The 18,656-nt window shown below is 42.0% G+C and overlaps 2 protein-coding genes across 2 annotated transcripts in view; one reads left to right on the forward strand and one right to left on the reverse strand.

Annotated features, from left to right (window-relative positions):
- Positions 1-2,986: 2,986 nt before the first annotated feature.
- Positions 2,987-4,242, forward strand: RMI2 (RecQ mediated genome instability 2). The gene is made up of 2 exons (XM_033073780.2): positions 2,987-3,254; positions 3,832-4,242. Exons 1-2 carry the CDS (start codon positions 2,987-2,989, stop codon positions 3,978-3,980), a joined length of 417 nt encoding a protein of 138 aa, XP_032929671.1. The 3' UTR covers positions 3,981-4,242.
- A 3,667-nt stretch (positions 4,243-7,909) lies between these two features.
- LOC117003938 overlaps positions 7,910-18,656 on the reverse strand; it is a 73,793-nt gene continuing 63,046 nt past the window's right edge. Inside the window, exons 64-73 of the mRNA XM_042779783.1 lie at positions 18,422-18,626; positions 17,316-17,503; positions 16,520-16,617; positions 15,987-16,171; positions 14,690-14,892; positions 14,095-14,284; positions 13,370-13,479; positions 11,373-11,615; positions 10,851-10,990; positions 7,910-8,756 (exon numbers count right to left, since the gene is read on the reverse strand). Of these exons, the coding sequence (XP_042635717.1) occupies positions 8,741-8,756; positions 10,851-10,990; positions 11,373-11,615; positions 13,370-13,479; positions 14,095-14,284; positions 14,690-14,892; positions 15,987-16,171; positions 16,520-16,617; positions 17,316-17,503; positions 18,422-18,626 (1,578 nt within the window). The 3' untranslated portion in view covers positions 7,910-8,740. The remainder of the gene's footprint in view (positions 8,757-10,850; positions 10,991-11,372; positions 11,616-13,369; positions 13,480-14,094; positions 14,285-14,689; positions 14,893-15,986; positions 16,172-16,519; positions 16,618-17,315; positions 17,504-18,421; positions 18,627-18,656) is intronic.

Raw genomic sequence — 18,656 nt, forward strand, 5'->3', positions numbered from 1 at the left:
GTGAAAAACTGTCCTTCAGTGAAGTTTCATAAGAATACAGAGAAAGGGAGGCAGTCTCAGAGCCCTCACTTGCAGAGCAATGCATTATTGCAAAGGATTGTTTTCACAGTTCTCTTGTGTAATGCTGAGCTCCCATGTGCTGCTTCTTTCTGCTGAGTGAGGATATGAAAGGCTTAATCCTGTCCCTTTGCAGTTTACTCTGTGACTGTGGGCAGGCACTGTTGCTGGAGATGCCAGAATAGAACAGGTTCTGTCACCATCACATCTCTGAGTTTTGAATCCTCTTTCGAATCCCTCTGAGTTCAGAATCCTCTGAATCCTTTGAATTTCTGGGCTGCCAGGGACAAGGTTTTTTTTACAGATCTGTTTTATGGATATTTGTGGGCCATTCAGACATAACCATTATGATCCATGTATTTTTCAGCTCCACACTTTGTGACTTTTCTTGCAGTCAGCTGTGGAGCTCCCAGCTAGCTCTATTTCTAAAGCATGTGCTTACAAAATACTAAAAATAAATTTTAAAAAAAATTCATTATTCCAAATCCTAGGGAAAAAAAATTAAAATTTGTTTGAAATCCAGTTTGTAACTTCTCAGTACTAGGAAAGGGAAACAAATAAAATTGAAGAACCTGTTCTGTACACATTAGCCAATGGACTGGAGAGAAGGATTTTTTAAAACCCTTTCGGGGTAGGATGAAAGGCTGTAAAAGATCACACTTCCTGGCCAAGGGAAAGGAGGATTTTTCTACTTCTGTAATTTACTAAAATTAGGGAGGCAAGCAGGGAATTGCTTCCATTTTAAGTAGTTCTGTCAGTGGGAGCACAAAAAGGCCTGAGCTGGACAGAAAATTTCAAGTTGCTGCTTCTTTGGAAATCTCTTTTCACAGAGATCTGGGGTCAAATTCTTTTCTAAGCTCTCTTGGCACCATACCAACAAAACACTGCCAGTGTAATTGAGGGAGCCCTTGTAACTGAGGGAGCCCTGACTCCTGCTTTCATCTGGACTGTGTTGTCTTGGTGTAATTTAACCTTTTTTTTGCCCATGCTGTGACCATCTCATGTGCATGCCAGCCTGAGGAATAACTGAAGATTGAAGATTGCTTTGAAGTGAGGTGCTTATTGTAGTAGCAGACAGAAGATTGATTCCTTCTTTTATAATCCATGCAAACCAAAACTCTTTCATCAAGTGTGCTCTCAAAAAAAATCTGTTTATGTTTAATCCAGTGTAATTTAGAGCCTGGCAGCACCAACTCAGTAGTGTTTTTTCCAACTGTGTACTGAGCTTCCTCTGGCTACCCTTAAATCAGAGGATGATTGCTGTGGGGTCACCTCCAGAACAGTCTGTTGAGGCCCCAGACATTTTCCTGCAGCTGCAGAATGTGTCTGTGCTGTGCACCAGGTCTTAGGGAAGAGCTTTGCAGATAATTCAGCATAACTTTGCATTTTACTGAAAAATAAGAGTTTTCTGTTTAGGAAACCAAATCTCTTCCTTGATGCAGGTTGCCAGTGCTTTTGCCCTTCTTATAACACAGTTTCTTGAAGGCAAATATTTTAAAAGGGACCTTTTAGTCTCTCCTGAAGATTACAGTCTTATAGGGGTCTTGCCTTGATCTGTAGATTTAATGGCTTAATAAGCATTAGACCCTCCTATTATGCAGTAACAAATAGGAATACAATACTTTTATCAATATTTGGCACAATTAATTTTTTTTTACGTGAAACTAAATATTGATGCTGTCAAGTGACTGCAGCTTAAGGGCATAAATTACAAATATTCTCCTGTGAGCCTAGCTCAAATCTTGCATTCATATACAGTAACTATCTAATGTCTTTCTATTCCTGTAAGCCATATGATTTGATTGCCAGATTACACAGTTCTGTATTGTGCTTAGATGTCAGTGTTTTTATTGTTATTACCAATATCATGTTTTATTCTTACTGTAAGTGGTAACAAAAAATTAACTGCTTCCTTACACTATAAAAAGAATACAGTCCCATTTACAGAATGTCTCTGGACAGAAAATATCTTTGGGAAAAAAAATACTGAATAAATAATTCACAACATGATGGGTGAGTAGGAAAAAAAAGGTCTTTTGATGTATTTTGCTACTCAGGACAAAACCAGATTTTTAAAATAAAGTAACTGCTTATTTTAATGGAGAACAAAAGCTCTTCTAATGAAGAATGATTGCAGTCAGTATATTTTTACCCATTCTGCACTTTTGTGAAAGTAATGAACTCATCCCTTTGGTTTTCCTGACTGTTGCCTTTTTTCAATCCTCCTGTTTCTTCATTACCTTATTTCTTGGCTTATTTTCCAAATGAAATGTCAACCCACCCACACAAAAGAAACCATAACATTTCAAGAACACCAGACTGCAGCAAAGTGAGCTAGCCTGTAATATAAACAGACATTAATTAAAGCATAAAAGCCGTGAAATTAAAGTCTCCCATCTTAAAACTGCCCATGCTTTCAGTGCATTATGCTCCGGATTTCCCCAGAAGAGCATCCCTGGGAAAACCAGCATGTGCATTTTCCTGTTTTCTCAGGAAACTGGAGGAGCTTCCTCAGTTTGCAAGTGAGCAAGGCGGCACAGCGGGGCAGGGGCAGAGCTCAGCGGGGGCTGCAGCACCCTCAGCCCGACCCACCCGGGTCACAGCTCCCGCTGCACTAACCCAGGCCAAATGAGGCAGGTCCTGGGCAGATGCGGGTGAGGGGCGGCGGCTCGGTGGGCCGGCCCGCGGTGCAGCCGCGGGCGATGGGGATGGGTGAGCCGGCTGTGCACCCACCGGGCCCTCCTGTGCACGGCCCGCACGACTTCTGCCGTTCTCCCCTTCTCCCATTGTGCCATTCTCCCATTCTGCCATTCCCCCATTCTGCCATTCCGCCTGGGCCGGCCGCAACAGCGGCGCTGCCGCCGCTCAGGGGCGGGGCGGGGCGGGCGCTCTCCCCTCAGCGGCTGCGCGCCCTCAGGCGCCCCCGAGCATGGCGGGCGCTGCGCCGGGCCCGCCGCTCAAGGTGCTGGCGGCGCAGCTGCGGCGGGCGGAGCGGGGCGCGGGCGGCACCTGGCAGCTGCGGAGGGCAGCGGCGGGCCGGGAGCCGCTGTCCCTGCGGGCCGTGTGGATGCAGGGCACCGTGCTGGAGGTGCAGCGCGGCCCCGAAGGCGGCTCGGCCCGGCTGCAGGATGGCAGCGGCGCCTTCACCGTGCTGGGCGTGGAGCAGGTGCCGCAGGGCCGGCCGTGCCTCAGCGCAGGTACCCGGGGTGCGGGGGCCGCAGCGGGCGCTGTCCCTGCCCGGCTGTCCCTGCTCGTGCCCGGGCTAGCGTGGTTCGGCACATCCCCTCCGCACGGCCAGGCCCGGAGGCCGTGCCGGGCCCCGCGCAGGAGGCCCTGAACGAGGAGAGGGATTCTTCAACTATTTGTCTTTTGTGGTTTTTTCCTTCTTTCTTTCTCTTCCCTTCACCAGAACTGCCAGTTCAAATGGAGAAGCGTATTTCTGCAGAATTGCAGAAATCGTGATACAAAATAGGAAGGTGGCTTAAAAATCTATCCTTCTGACCTATCCTCAGTCCACTTACACAGCAGGATAAATTTGTGTTTGTTGGGCTCTTGCTGTATGTGACAATGTAGCTACATACGCCATAAAAGTGGCTGTACAGATAATGAAGCCTTTTTCTGAAATTTAGTTCTTAGTAATTTTCATTCATTGAGTTTTCTTACAAGTATTGGCATCTTCAGTTTACAGAGTTTACTTGGCATTAAGTAATTTGGATTATGAATTTAAGTGATAATACAAAGGTAAATTAAATGTAATGCTCCCTTGTTTTTTAGGGAAGTATGTAATGGTGATGGGTGTGGTGCGGTCCTGCAGTCCTGAGCCCGTTCTTCGAGCAATAAAGATGACAGATCTCTCTGAAAACCCCGTCCATAAGAACATGTGGAACCTTGAAGTGGAGGATTTGCACAGAGTCATCCCCTAATACTTTTTACTTTCTTCTAAAAGAACTGTACTTATTTTTTGCTTTTGCTTTTTGGTGCAGAACTTTGGACTATTCTGTGTGACCACTGCTGGAGTAAACCAAAGTGAGGAGTTGAGCTCAGTTAAACATAGGGACCAATGCTCATCTGATAGTAATCACAGTGTTTGTGTCTTCCAGTCTTTTTTTGCACCAGCATATTTGAGAAGTGCCAGTTTGATGTTTTGATTAAGATGTCCATGCTATTAAAAAGGCTGTATGTTTGTGTCTGTGTGGTTAGCTGCTGTTTGGGGGGAGCACGTGTTGAGGCAGTTGTTCTACAGCAGGGTGTGGATGGCAGCAAGGGCTGCACAGGACTCGTGTTAACAGGGTAAACTCGGTACCTGGCATGAAGGCAAAATGCTTTCCAACCCGTTCAGGCTGTGGTTGGAAATAACGGTTTTCACCTGTATTTTCTATTTCAGTAATCACCATGTCTGTAAACTACTTGTTAAAGACAGGTGTCACTTGGTAACCATTAGCACTATCTTGTACTTAAAATACCTCTCTGGTTTCTGAAATACCTAAAGTGGTAATGACCCCACTCTTCCAGTGAAGTGAAGTGAATGAAAAGATGTGATACAGGATTCCTTGGAACAGGTTCTCCAGGTGCAAGATGTAAATACTTTTTACTTCTGGAAGAAACAAACATTCTGTTCCTAAGTGCATTTTTCTTTTTGAAGGTGTTTTTCTTCCAGTGTATGCTATTTTTAACTGTTTAAATCATTCTAAATTATGTTCTGTTCTTATCTTTCATTATCCTCTGAAAAAAGCTAACTGTGAAATCACATCAAGAAACCTCTAAGAAGTAGAAGTGTTACTGCTCTTTATTTTCCATCTTGTCTAAAGAGAATTCGGGTCCTGATGAACACATTGCAATATCTGTGTGGAATGGCTTTGTGTTTGGGGACTGTATTGTCCAGCAACAGAGTTATATTAGTTAGGAATGCATATTGGAGAATCTCTGATTGAATGCTCTGCAATTCAAGATGAGAATCAAGTGGTGGTAATTAAATTTTTTAATTGTAGGATTAGGTTTTCAAAGCATGTGGAAACTAGCATCCCTTGAAGATTTGAGATCTTTGCAGACTAAGGACTAGATTTCAGAGTACAATTGCAGTCTTGAGTTTGGTATTCCAAACCAGAACACATCACAGGCAGTTGGACAGTGAAAGTCCTGTGCTCTGAGATGTTGCTGATGAAATGCCAAAACAAACAGATGCAGAATTTTGGCTGTCTTGATTCATGTATTGTTTGTAATTCTGGAAAAAATCTACTTGTGGAGTGCTGTAGCCCTTCAGAAGTAATCCATGTGACCAGTATATCAGCTGGTAACTGCTTCATATTAAAAATTATTTTCCTAGGAGTCCAAAGCCAAAAGGCACTTGTAGCTAGGGTGAGTGTTGTACTTCTAAACAAAAGATTGCTGGAAGTTGTTTTGACTCCCAGCTTAGCTGTATTTCACCTAATGAGAAGCTGATATTGCTTATGGCTGTTGGTGGCTGTTTAAGGCTGTGCTTAAGGGCCTTGTTTCTGATTTCCACAGTTAAGCATTGTGGGCTTAATTCTTCTACTTGGAATTTTCCCTGTTCCTCACCGTGTATCTCAAATTCTGCAGTCAGAACATTTTTGTGATTCTTGTTGCTGTTGTACAGCAGAGTATGTAACTGAGGAATTACACAATAAGGGGCTTCTTTAGCCCTGTGTTGAGGAGGAGGTCAAAGCTGAGCTCTTGTTACATCTGTTTTGGGGTTAACTTGGTGTAATATGCAGAAATTCTGTGAACTTCGCAATTCGTGGGGGTGCTGTATAATGGACATGTTGGAGGTGAGTTGTAAGCACTAAAACTACACTGGGAAGCATGACTGACTCTGTTTGTGCTCTGCAAGGACAGCTGGTGTGGGCAGGTGTGTTCAGAGTGCTCTCTCAGAAGGGAGAAATTCCTGTGTTGTGTGGTGGGGAGATCCATGAGATATGCAATGGATATTATGTATTTGACATATGTCAGCATAGGTTATATACTGTAGTACCTGCATCTGAAGCATGAACAGTTTGGATTACTTGAGTCAAGGTGTTCAATTATATGCAGTGTTGCCAGTTATAAAAGTTTAGACTTGATAAAGCCAGGGCTTGTGCAGAAAAAAAAAGCCACTTTTGAAAGTCAAACCCTTTGAAAGTGATGCTTTTCCAGAGGTTCACATCCATTAGAAACTGCAAAGGTCTCTAGTTGGCTTGAAGGCTGTTTTGTGTGGAGCTGGCACAGTGCCCTGCAGGGAGGCTGCTGTCCCTCCCTCCAGGTACACCTGGAATGGAGTTGCCCACATCCCTGTCACTCTGGTGGTGTGTTTGCTGATAGGAGCTGCCACCTCTCCTCTGTTAGGCAGGAGGGTGATGTGTTGGCTCCATTTTTTAATTACTCAGATGAGACATTACCATGCAGCAAATAAGGCCTTCTTAAAAATGGTTTGGCTGGATGGTTTTATTGGTTCATGAAAAGGTTTATACAGTTCAGTCAAAGAATCCCATGGCCTGTGACACTGCTATGTTTGAGGGCAGGTATTTGGTGAACAGGTGTGACAGAGAACTTGCCTTTGCATTAGCAGCACAGTCTGGCAGGGAGCAAAGGCACAGCTACCAGGGCAGAAACAGGAGGTAAGACTTTATTCATGGCAGCTATGAATCAGTGCTCAACTCCGATTATGAACATTACGCAGAACTCGTCATTTAATGTGGGATCGTTTGGAGTTTTTTTCTGTTCCCTTTTTCTCCAGTCCTGCTGATGGCTCTGCTAGCCCTGCTCAGTGTCAGTGGTGTCCCATACATGCCCTGTGTGCAGGCAGGTGCCCTGGGTCAGCAAGGTGTCCAGCCTGGCCCATGGGGTCAGCAGGGCTTCCAGCTGGCTTGTGGGCCTAGGGTCAGTGTGGGGCTGGGGCTGGCTCCTGAGTTTCAGGGCTTGAGGTGTGTCCAGGGCCTGTCCAAGTTCCTGACTCTGAGGAGTGTCTAGACAGGAACTGTGTGCATGGAGAACCTGGGAACAGCTCAGAGACACCAAACAGCTGGGCTGAGCAGAATGGCTGCAGTTAAATGTGTTTATTGGTAGTTAAATAGCATCTTTATTACAAGTGATAAGTTATATGCAGCTTTTAGAGGAGACCTGGTGTCTGCATCCACTCAGTGTTGCTGTCTGCAGTTAGCATTTAGTTAAAGTCCTGTATTTCTGTATTGCTGACTTTTCCTCTACTATTGCAGTCTTTTCCTCTACTTGCTGATGTTTTTCTTTGTTCCTGAAACTGTCACCACAGGACTTTTTTCAGAGGTGCTTGATGTGCTTAGCTGGGGACTAAAGTGACACTCTCTTACTGGGGAGAAAATTATGTATTTTTTTAATTCAGTAACTGGTATAAATACTCTTTTAACTTTCAGAAATATTTCATACAATTTTGGCTTTTCACAAGGGTGCAGGTATAAAATTATTAGAGAGGAAGACTTGATTTCTAGCATCTGATACGTGTGGGAATTGCAGGATTTTTTCCTGACTAGTGTAGGAATTGTTTTAATTTGTATCAGGCTAGAGAGTAAGTGTTCAGAAAGTGAGTGCAGCTGCAAGCAGGGTACAGGAGATAAGAGGCAGCTGCTTGCTTTTTCTGTGAGCCAAGCCCAGCCAGTTCCAACTCTCTACGTCAGGACAACTTTGTTGTTACAAAGAATCAATAAAAATGTACTCCAGCGTAAAAACAAGACAGTCAATTGTTTATTAGCATGATGTCATAGTTCAGAGCACCATTATTTCAATGTTTACATGTCATGCAAAGGCATTGGATGGATTTTGCAGTGCTGCCTTTTACCAAGGAATAACTGCATTCCAGGCACTGCGTGGAGAAAGGTAAGGCAGTTTTTAAATCAAAGTGACTTACAATGCAGAAAGGGATTTAACAGATGAGACAAACAACAGTAGCTATAACACCCTAATGTTACTTTGTGGGTATGGTAGATATTGGTCACCTTTTCCCAGCACATAACTGACTGCTGCCAAGGGGGTCCTAAGGACACAAAGGGAAAATGTGAAACTGGTGCACAGAAACCAAGAAGGCTGTTTCTCGTTTAACAGTGTGTATATTAACAAAAGAAAAATCAACCAGCACAAAAATGAGAAAATTATTAACTGCTTTCCATTATTTACCCATCTTAGTTCTATCTTAGCCTTCTTGTGTGTTTGAGCACTTCCCTGGAAAAAGATAGATAACTTTCTTCAGAACTGCTGAGCAGTGGAGTTTCATTTCTGGAGAAAAAAGAAGTCAGCATCTCTGCTGACCCCAAGCTGATGATGCTGCATTCACAAAGTAGTCCACTTATACTACTCTCTGCTGGAAGAGAGCTTTTCTCAGCTTTTCAGTGTATTTGTGCCATGGTTCAAGGCTTGTGGAGAGGCAATTTTGCCACCAAATGGGAGAATTTTTTTAGAGTAACTGATACTTTCCTGTCCAATTTCTTTTGGTGGATTATAGTTTCTTGCCAATATATTGAAATAATTTGTCCTCAGGGCTTCTGGGTGGAAAGATTTCCTTACATACTATATATACTTCATGATGTTCACAGTTAACACTAATGCATTCACACTTCTACTGTTGTCTCCTTGTTCCTGCCTCTAGTTTGTCTACCTAAAATAACTGTTCTGTTTTGGGTGCTAAAAGGGTTCTTCCATCTTGAGGGCTGGTATCTGCCATTCAGAACTGGTTCAAGCTGAAATGAAGAAGAGATGAAGTCCAGGTAAGAAGTGAGTACAAGTCACATGTAATGCAACCTTTCATTACAGTGAAATACAAAAAAATCTCTGAAGGGAAAATAGCATCAGGTATATTTGTGACATCAAAAAGTTGTGGGGAAAGTACTCCAGCATTTTAGATATGGTTTTATCTTAGATCACTAAACTGAAATAAAGAGGTAAGGTTATCTCATGTTTGATAAATTCACATTTAGGAGGAAAAGGGCAGCATTATTTCTAAAGTTTATGAGGTCTGGGTAGTTCAGCTATTCAGTGGAAGATCCTTGACAAGCATGAATTTCTAAGAAATAGTGCAGAGGTAGTTTTTGCTGACAGCCACTTTCTGTTTTGCTCTCATGACCATTGCTGATTATCAGTTACTGTGCATGAGTAACCCAACCATTACAGACTCTTGCACTGTGTCAAACTAATTCTCTCTTAGTTTGGTCTGTTCAACTTCCTTCTCTTTAGTGTTTACATTTTTAGAGACTTAACTCCTGTCTTTCCTCAATCCTTCCATTTTTTCCCCAGGACTGTTCTCACATAACTTTTTCATACCTGGTTCACAGTTTAAGTAAAATATGGTGTCTAAAACGGGATACACAAAATAACCTAAACAGAGAAGTACTTCTTGTCTTAAATATGTTGATTCATGTGTACATCCCCTATGTATTTTGCTTCTTTATTAGCACAGTCTCGTTAACTGAGCTTGTAATCTTCATTCCAGTCCTTTTCCTCAGAAATGGGATAATGTAAACTAGCAGCACTAGCTGACTTCAATCATTCAGCTACCAAACTATTCTAAAACTGTATTTTCAACTGAATATTCTGTTGACTCAGATCTAACAAAATTTGTCTCAATTGTGTTGAAGAGTTTATATAACTGCTGGAGCTAAAACCACTCACTCCCTACAAGATGCTCCCCAGAAATGTCCTGATCATCCCCTGCTTAGGGGCTGAGTGAACTTAACAGCTCAGGCAGATACTGACACACAACATTGCTTCAGCGTGTGGGAGTGTGATGTGATGCACTAACGGACACAGTTTTTATTTATGGCCAACAAACACATCTACAAATACTACTCCCTTCCTTAATGGGTAAGAAATCAGCTAAGAATTGTAAATTTTTTAAGGATACTGCAAATGGGTTTGTAGTCATCAAATCACTCCTTTGAGATAGTAGTGAGTTTACAAATAAATAATGTTTCAGTACATATATTAAAAACTCCACCCTCTTTTCATTACTCAGTCTTAGCAAAGCACAGGACATAAAAGGAGTAAACCCAAGGCCTTCATTCCAAACAAAAGTATAATTAGCTCTTTTGTGTGATTCTGCCGTTTATTTGTTGTAAATGTTTCCGTTGCAGTCTTGCAGAAATACAGTAAGTTACTACTTGGGCAAGAGTATCAAATAATGGAACTCCAGTTAGCAGCACATGTGGCTCCGGTCACTTTTGGAGTACACAAATTGGCACAATAACTACAGAAGTGGGGAAGGATTGTAATTTTAAAAATTTCAAGCAAGTGCTACTGCTCTATTCAGGCTTTTTATCTTACCTAGCTATATTCCAGAAATCCAATTAACAATGCAGTCTGGATGACAAAATACAAGTATTGATAATCTGGATATTCTAGGTTGAAAAGATGAATTTCATTACTAGAGACTGAAAAGTAGAAAAGTAAGTGTCTGAGTATTTTTGTATTGTATATGTATTGTTGTTAGTAAGAATCCAAATGCATTATTCAGACCAAAAAAATGATGGAACCAGAAATAGTATCAAAGAGGAGAAACTCCTGGGGATATCACACAGTATTCTGCAGGTATCCTTCTGCCTCTGTTACACAGCAGAGAGTAGAACAAAATAAGAAAGGCAGTAGAGAGTGTACAGTGGACGGGCTCTGGTCTGCTGGTGAGTGAACAGGAAGGGGAGCTAGCCAAGAAGAGAATTTCTGGGAATAGGATCAGTCAGATTCATTAGTTTTATTTTCTCGTATGTTCTTGAATTACAGGCATGGAAGTACTGGAGCAATGCAGTCAGAATATTCGGGGTGGTAAAAGAAATGAAACTTACCACTGTGGAGGGATTTCCACAGGGACAAAATTCCGGTTGCACAAATGAACAAAAGCTGCTGCTAAGCTGCAGGCAGCCCCCAAGGCTGGGGAGTCACAGGTGTCCTGTGTACACATGGTGTAGAATGGCTTGGGCTCCACCTGGGCACAAAGAGATGGCTTAGGGGAGCAGGGGACCTGGTAAACCCCGAGGTGTGGGTTGTGTCCCCTCCCCCCTGCCTGGTTAGAACTATTCATTAATCTTTATTCCCTTCCTAACAGGAGGTTATTTCTTTTTCCAAATTCTACACTTGTATCCCAAAGGGCAGTGCAGTCGTGCCACTACTCTCTAGGTGTCAAAAAACGTCCCTTTATATATATGGTGATAAAAACACCTTTTTTTATTTTTTCTGTCTGGATTGCTGTTTTGATTACTTCTTAAATTCTCTGCAACTAAGCTTCAGTATCCTTGCAATGGTTACATCTCCTCCCTAGAAGTATGACACATAATTAAGACAGTGCTTCTGGCTGAAGTTCTACTTACAACTCTGAAGCAGTTCCTAAGAAGTGAATGTGGTTCTTCAAAGAACACTTTACAGATGTTTTGCTTAGCTGTAATTGGACATGGCTTCTCTTTCTTCGGTACAAGACTGCACTTATTCACCTGGGAAAACAGAATTACTGAACTTGGTGTATGTTGGGGTTTTTTGCATACATCAGGATAGGATGAGCTCTTCAGGTTTCCAGTGTGAGCTGGTTTGAAGGATGATAGGGGCCGCTCAGTACCCTGCTCTAATATTTATTGTTCATTAATATTGAGAGGCACCTTGCAGATTAGACGTTGTTTCCTTTTGCTATTGATTCTGTTATTCACTGAAGGAGTTTGGTGTGTAGTTGCTGACAGAGCAGGTAGTTGGCTAGTTCTCTTTTATATAGATCTGACGAGTCAAAGTTGTGCTTTTACTAGATCTTTCTGATGGGGGAAAAAAAATCATACCCTTGCTCGATTATTCACAGCTAAAGGTGGCTTTAAATAAAAGAAAAACACAACCAACAAAACCACACCACCAAGAAGTTCTTTAAGCAAGTGTTAATTGTTGTTATTTTAGTTACTAAGGAAAATAAACTGGCAGTTCACTCTGTGTTAACCCTCATTCTGCAGGAGTCAGACACTCAGTCCGCCCCTGTTGTGGAGCCCTGGCCTTGTGATGGCGGAGCTCTGCTGACGTCCTTTGCAAGGTCGGTGCATGGCAAAGGCTGCGATAAAGCTCCAGGGAACAAGTTGCAGTCAGAGTTCACAGTTCCGGGTGAGCCCTTCCAATCAATAGTGTAAGTGCAGCCATTCTGCCCCTAAAGAAGGGCACTTGGGACGGCCCTGCTTCATAGGGCACTAAGTTTCTTATGGATTGCTTTTAATTGATTCTTTTGTTCAATGTCTCTGGCTAGTTTTGCATTTTTATGAATATAGTAGGAGTTAATAGTTGTAGCAATTAAGAAAATTGTGCCTATGGTCAGTCACACTGTGATCCTGCCCCATGATTAACATAAACCTGGGCTGCCGGCTCATTAACTGTATTTGCAACAGCAAGAAGTACAAGATACGTGAAGCCATTCTCTCTTTTACAGTAAAGTGCTGACATAAAGCTGAAAATGAGATTTTTGTTCCCAGAATTCAGACATCGTCTATGAGGCAAAATAAATAGAAGAGTCACACAATCTTTGTGGTAATAAGATGATGGTTCCTTTTTAGTAATAGATTCTTAAAATTAGACTTGGAAGGAATTTAGAAGATCCTGTCAACATGGCTTGAGAGCATGTTAAGGCTACTTTTCTTGGTTGGTTGCATTCACAAATGGTTCTGCACGTTTGTGTATTTAGATTATTTTCAGCTGATGACAGAATACATGAATTAACTATAGCTATAATGTTACTGGTATAAAATTATTACAAGATTTATTTATGATAATTATAGGAGTCTTTTTATACAAGTCAGTAACTGACAGCAGCAGCTCACCTTCCAGAAAGGTCTGAATACTTGGTTTGGGGATGGAGAACAAATTTACTAGCTATTTGTTTCTAAAGTTTTGTTTATTGATAGATGTTAAGCATGAAGAACAAAGAACATTAAGAGGCTCAACATACCTGGGTAGAACTAGTTTTTCTGAAGAAAACTTCAAACTATGGCATGAGTGACGAATGTACAAATTTGGCCCCAGACCTAGTACCACCTGTCCGTGCATTCCAGGAAGAGGTGCTCTAAGGAGGAAAACACTAAAGATACTTGGCCCCAGTATCAGTTTCTGCTAAAATCAGCAACAGCCACCTTCTGTTTTACTTTACCACCTAGGCCGAAAATATTCAGTGCCTATTTATATGGAATTCTTGAACAGTTTTTAGCAAATATGTGCAACCTTTTCCCTGGCTAGACACAGTGAAACCATGTAGTGTGCTGCTGTTTTCACTGTCAAGGTTTAGTTCATCTAAGCCAGTCCAGTGTGTCAGACAGTGCCCTCTGTGCTCAGGAGCCCCTCAGTTCCTTACCTGCCAGCTCTGTGTGAACTCTTTCACATTGTCAGTGAAGGAACCATTAGGCACCATCCATTCATTTCCAGCTTCATTATCATTGGTACCCAAAAGCCCAGCTGAAATACCTGGGAATAAAATAGAGTAACATAGGGGTTGTCAGGACTATTCTATCCAGCAGAGCTCAGCTCTATTGTGGAAGAGGGGAAGCTGCTCAGCCTCCATTGCTATCTCCTGTCTCAGCTGGTCCTGGGCTTCTGAGCACACCAAGGCATCAGATCCATTCTCTGCTTTATCTTGTGGGGGGGAGTGACTTAGAATAGTGTGGGGTACATGGATGGTACATGAAGGCATTCCAAGTATACCAAAAACCCTGTGACATGTTGGGCCTCCCCTCTGTAGTTGTCTTGCAGGTCTGATGAGCTGAGCCTGCTCTAGAGCAGATTCCCAACCAGAGTTGGGGCTGGGCTGACTGCAGGTACCTCTGCCTCTGATTTCTGACTGCTTTACTGCATTGAATCAACAGTAACCCATAACTTGCTCTTATGCCTGGAATGGTGCATTCTGTGCTCTATTTAGCAATTACTGGGAATGCCTAGGGCCATTTCCAGGATGTCTATAAATGAAGAGGGGAAAAACAAGTAAAGGACAGCACAGATGCTGGTACTACCAGTAATACATATAATTCAGAGAGACAGCAAAAATTACTAACAGCTGACAACAGCTATATGATTGATACTCACCATGGTGCCACCCAGCCAGAGTGACAGTACAGAGATCATACTGAAAATCACAGGAAACAGAAACTCCTTTCTGATCAGATACTTCTATTTTGTTGGTTCCTCGCCTTGAATTCATGGTACTGTTTTCAAGGGATTGATCCAGAACTTGGCAGTTCTCTTCCGTAAAGGAGAAGTTATACATCTTGGAGATCTGGTTTAAAATGAAAATGCAGTTTCAAATCTGTCATAGTGAAACTTCTCTCACAGGTAAGCACAGTGGATTTACAGGTGCAATAACGCCAACTTAGCCCAGAATTAAGGGTTGTGTTAAACTTCTGAAAGAGCAGAAAGCTTCCTTCTCAGTGCCATTCTCTTAGAGCATGGCAGAGGAAAGTTGAGAAGAGTCTGTCATATACACAGAGCAAAGAGGCAGCCCTTGAGTTAAACTCTTTTTGTTTTGGACAGGTATTTTCTTTTTAAGAAGCAGTTACTTTAAAGCCATTGCCTTAGAGTGCTTCTGATCTATGTTTTGAGCATTAATATTTTAAAACTTTGTTTTGTCAGTTGAAGAAAATTTTTTGCTGAAAATACAAAACGTTTAAATTTATCTTCCTACCTTTAGTCGTGGGTGGATAGTGATCACAGTCTGGTTCATCTCCACATACAGTGATCGTGAGTTCCTAGTTCCCTCATTTAGTATTATAGTGAAAGCATTGTGAACAAAATCCTTGGCAAGAAGTACACTGCACTTTGATGCCAAATCATACATTTTCCCATCAAAAGTCACAAGGTGCTTGGTCCCCACTAACATAGCATGATCTGGAGAATGGTATTTCAGAAGAAACATCAGTGAGTTTTCCACAGAGCGGTAAATGCTGCACATACTGCAACACACAAAGCTTCTTGCTTTAATTTCTCAACTTATTGCACTGATATCACTACACTTAGATTTTAATTAGTTACACTGTAGTTGCTCTGCAACAAAAGCATTTCTCAGAAACAAAACACTTTAATGTTTGGGTTTTTGTTTGGTTTTTGGGGGTTTTTTGTTGGTGGTTTTTTGTTGTTGTTTTTAGATTTACCTGAGTGCCATAAAACTTTGATAAAGTTGAACTGGGATTCAAAGCTCATCTTGACTTGTTATTGTTCTACTTGATAGTAATATTTATGAACACATACACACACATTAGACATTCTTATGCAGAAAACACAAGAATATTACTTATCCAAAAGAGTCTCCAAAAATGACCCTTCCAAACCAGTGCATCAAACAGCTGCAGTCCAGGAAACCCTTCTGATACATGACTCAGATTATTGGGTCACTAGGACCTACTTTCACAGCCTCTGTTGTGTCATTCTGTACTGGAAGGAAACCATGAAAAGGGGTTTTCTGGAAAAGCCTTCCCTCTAAGGGACAATTGGGACTGTCAGAGCATTCCTTTAGCATTTAGCAATAGTTTTACAGGCAGTACTGTTGCTGCAGTTTTGGTAGGGCTCAGCTTGCTCATCCTAGAGGCAGCAGAGGTGAAGTCACCAGATTCCAAGCCTCTGTGCCAGGACGCAGAGCCAACAGATACAACTAGCAGGGACCCCATAGTATCAACTCACAAGAGTATATGGATAAGGCAGAAAAATATAATCTGCTCTTTCTACTCCTAAGAGTAGGAAGTATAAAGAGTTGCAAAATTTGTATTAATATTAGTAGTGTTACTGCATGTCAGTTTTGCCCATAGTGTTGATCTTATACATACCATCACTATCTTACAAGAAAGACAACATACAAGTTGATAGGAACACTATTAATTAGCAACCATCTCTATATAAACTCTTGTTCCAGATACAATTTTTAAAATAAAGAACAAAGTGGAAATAGACCCAGGTACAAAACAAAGCAGCACTTTGAAAGGGCTTACATTCAAAGGGGCTCTCCATCATCCTCCGTTTGAATCTATAGTACTCTGCAAGTATGTTGAGATTGTAGAGGTCTTGCAGAGGCCTCATTAGTTTTTCTCCAATGAGGTAAGTGGTAACATTTGCCAGCTGCAGGGACAGGTCTGCTTTAGGCAGCACTGGCAGCTTTCCTGCCACCGAACAGTTCCTGTAGAATATGAACAGAACACCCCTTATCTGCTGAACTGATGAAATGCTGAAGTGGAATATTCATAAGAGTTGTAGTCTGGTTAGAACAGCAAAACACAACCCTACTCTGGCCAAGAGCAGCACTGGCCCAGGCCATCTCAGGCCAGTTATCAGTTACTGATAGCCTGTTTGCTCTCCAGCAGCTCCTTTCAAACACAGTGGGCCTGGCAGCCAACAGGAATAAACATTGGGATGTGATGTGACTAAAGCAACCCTCAGCTGCACACTGACAGGAAGAATAATTGTACACATATCACTTTAGAACACTGCCCCAAGCAGGGATCCTGCAGAAACACCAGTTAGTTACCTGGGTGAGAAACTGTACAGGTTCAGCAAGGGCTTCCGGATCCTGCTCACAGCTCTGGAAAACGTGGCCTCTGCCCACCTGAGCACCTGCTGTGTAGCCTGTTGGAGAGTCAGAGATTGTAAAAGCAATTTCAGTATGGCTTCAGGGCAGGCTCAGTACTTGCAAATGAGTTTTAAATCAAGAAATGCAAAATACCACTTTAGTGTCTTTTGCATTTGTCTCCTGCCTGACCAGGTCTTGTCATGTAGAGATTAATATCCAGAGGACAGACTCTAGTCACAACACCAACAAATAATGGACAGAAATATATTCTTCCTAAATAACATAATTTAAAGCGTAGCAATGCTTCAATAAGTTAATGTGCTTCAGTAGTTTGAAAAGGATGGTATCTTTAATAATATAAATTAACCTTATGATCCATTTTTTATGCTTTGCATTTCAAGTAGAAGAACCCAGATTTATTTGTGCACTGTTTATTGGAATCACAATTTCTCCTCCCTCTGCAAAAAAAGTAAAAGCTGTATGAATGACAGATTACTGCTGCTGTGAGTTCAACTAGAACTAGTAAAACAACCTCTCCTCCACCTGGAAAAGTACTCTTTCAAAGCAGGACAAATATTGCAAGAACAGTAAATATCCTGTGCACAAGGCAATTGTTATGTGGAAAGACAACTGTACTATTTCCATAAACAAAAATAGTTAACTATTTTTGTGTATCTGTAGCTCAAGCCTAAGACTTAAATGTGTAGGCCTTGTCTTTTAAACCATTAGAAATGGAGAACTGAGTTATACCAACCATATCCAAGCCTGTTTTCACAACCTTTATTGCCACCTGGATTGGTTCCATTAGCCACACATCTTTTACAATCTTGGGTAAGAAAGCCTGGATTTTCTTCATGTGCTCTTCTGTCTTTTCTCTCCACACTTCATCCAATGGCTTCAAGGTTGCATCATAGTAGGCATCTTTCAAAGTTGCTAATGGCTCTGAAGCAAACACATTAATGAGACAAACCTTAGCTGGTTTGGTACAAAGAGGCCCTTTACTTGTTTTTTTCCGCCCAACTTCCACCATAAGTGAAGGAGGGGCACAGAAAAGTGGAAGAGGCAGCTGTGTTTCCATGGCAGTCAGGCACATTGCACAGCTGTGAACTGAAAGAGCCATTTAGCTCTGACCCTGACCCCCTTATAGATACATTGCTGCTGTCCAGAAGAATGTAAGGGATGCTCTACAATGTGTCCCCATCAGAGTGGTACAGCTGTACTTCACTGCACAGACTGCTCCTGCTGAGCAACAGGACAGTTAGGTCACAACTGATTTCAAGCATGGTATATCAAGCAAATTCAATTTTTGAGTGGGAAGAGCCTAGAGCTAAGTGGCCCAAAGTGAGTTTTTACCCTTGTGAGAACTGAAGGTTCTCACAGCTAATTCCAGCTGACCACATTTCTCAAAGGTTTCAGTATGGGCCACAGTCCAGCTGAACAGTGAATTAGTGGCTACTGGATAGGCTTGGAAAAAAACTGATCAAATGAAATCCAATTAGTACAAGTATTAAAAATTCAAGGATGGATATGAACAGTCCTTTGGGAAGAAAGGCTTGCCAGGGAACTGTTAGCAGAAATACTTCAGCTTAGGAATTAAGGACTCTGTTCTCATCCAATTGAACCCAGCCTCCTGCAACCCTGGAAAAAACCTCACCACTGATTTCATTAGAGAGGTGCTCCCAGAGAGCTGCCTTAGAGCTTATTGCATCAAAGTTCCCACTCTACACTAAGAGCCAAGGTCAGCATGCTAGATCAAAATAGAAACCTTTGTGCTGTTCAGTATGTTCTATAGTTTACAGTGAAGTTTGCTTTGCCTTCACTGACCTTGTCCCTATTCTTACTTTGCACCGTTGTGCTTACTTTGTAATTCATTCTGCATTTGCCGGACAACATCTTGAATTTTCTCCAGGTAAAATGGGATCCTGCTTCTCAGAATGTGCCTGATTCCACTTTGCTTCCACACAAGGGTGACAGCTGTACCCCCACTGTGCAGGAATCCTGCTGCCCTTTGCAAGGCCATTGAAGGCCAGCCAGCTGCTTCAGACAGGAAACCGCAATGCTGCACCTACGGTGGTTCCAAAAAAAGAAGCAATTT

Source organism: Catharus ustulatus, chromosome 16 (assembly GCF_009819885.2).
Source record: "Catharus ustulatus isolate bCatUst1 chromosome 16, bCatUst1.pri.v2, whole genome shotgun sequence".
In the NCBI taxonomy this organism is placed as follows: domain Eukaryota; kingdom Metazoa; phylum Chordata; class Aves; order Passeriformes; family Turdidae; genus Catharus; species Catharus ustulatus.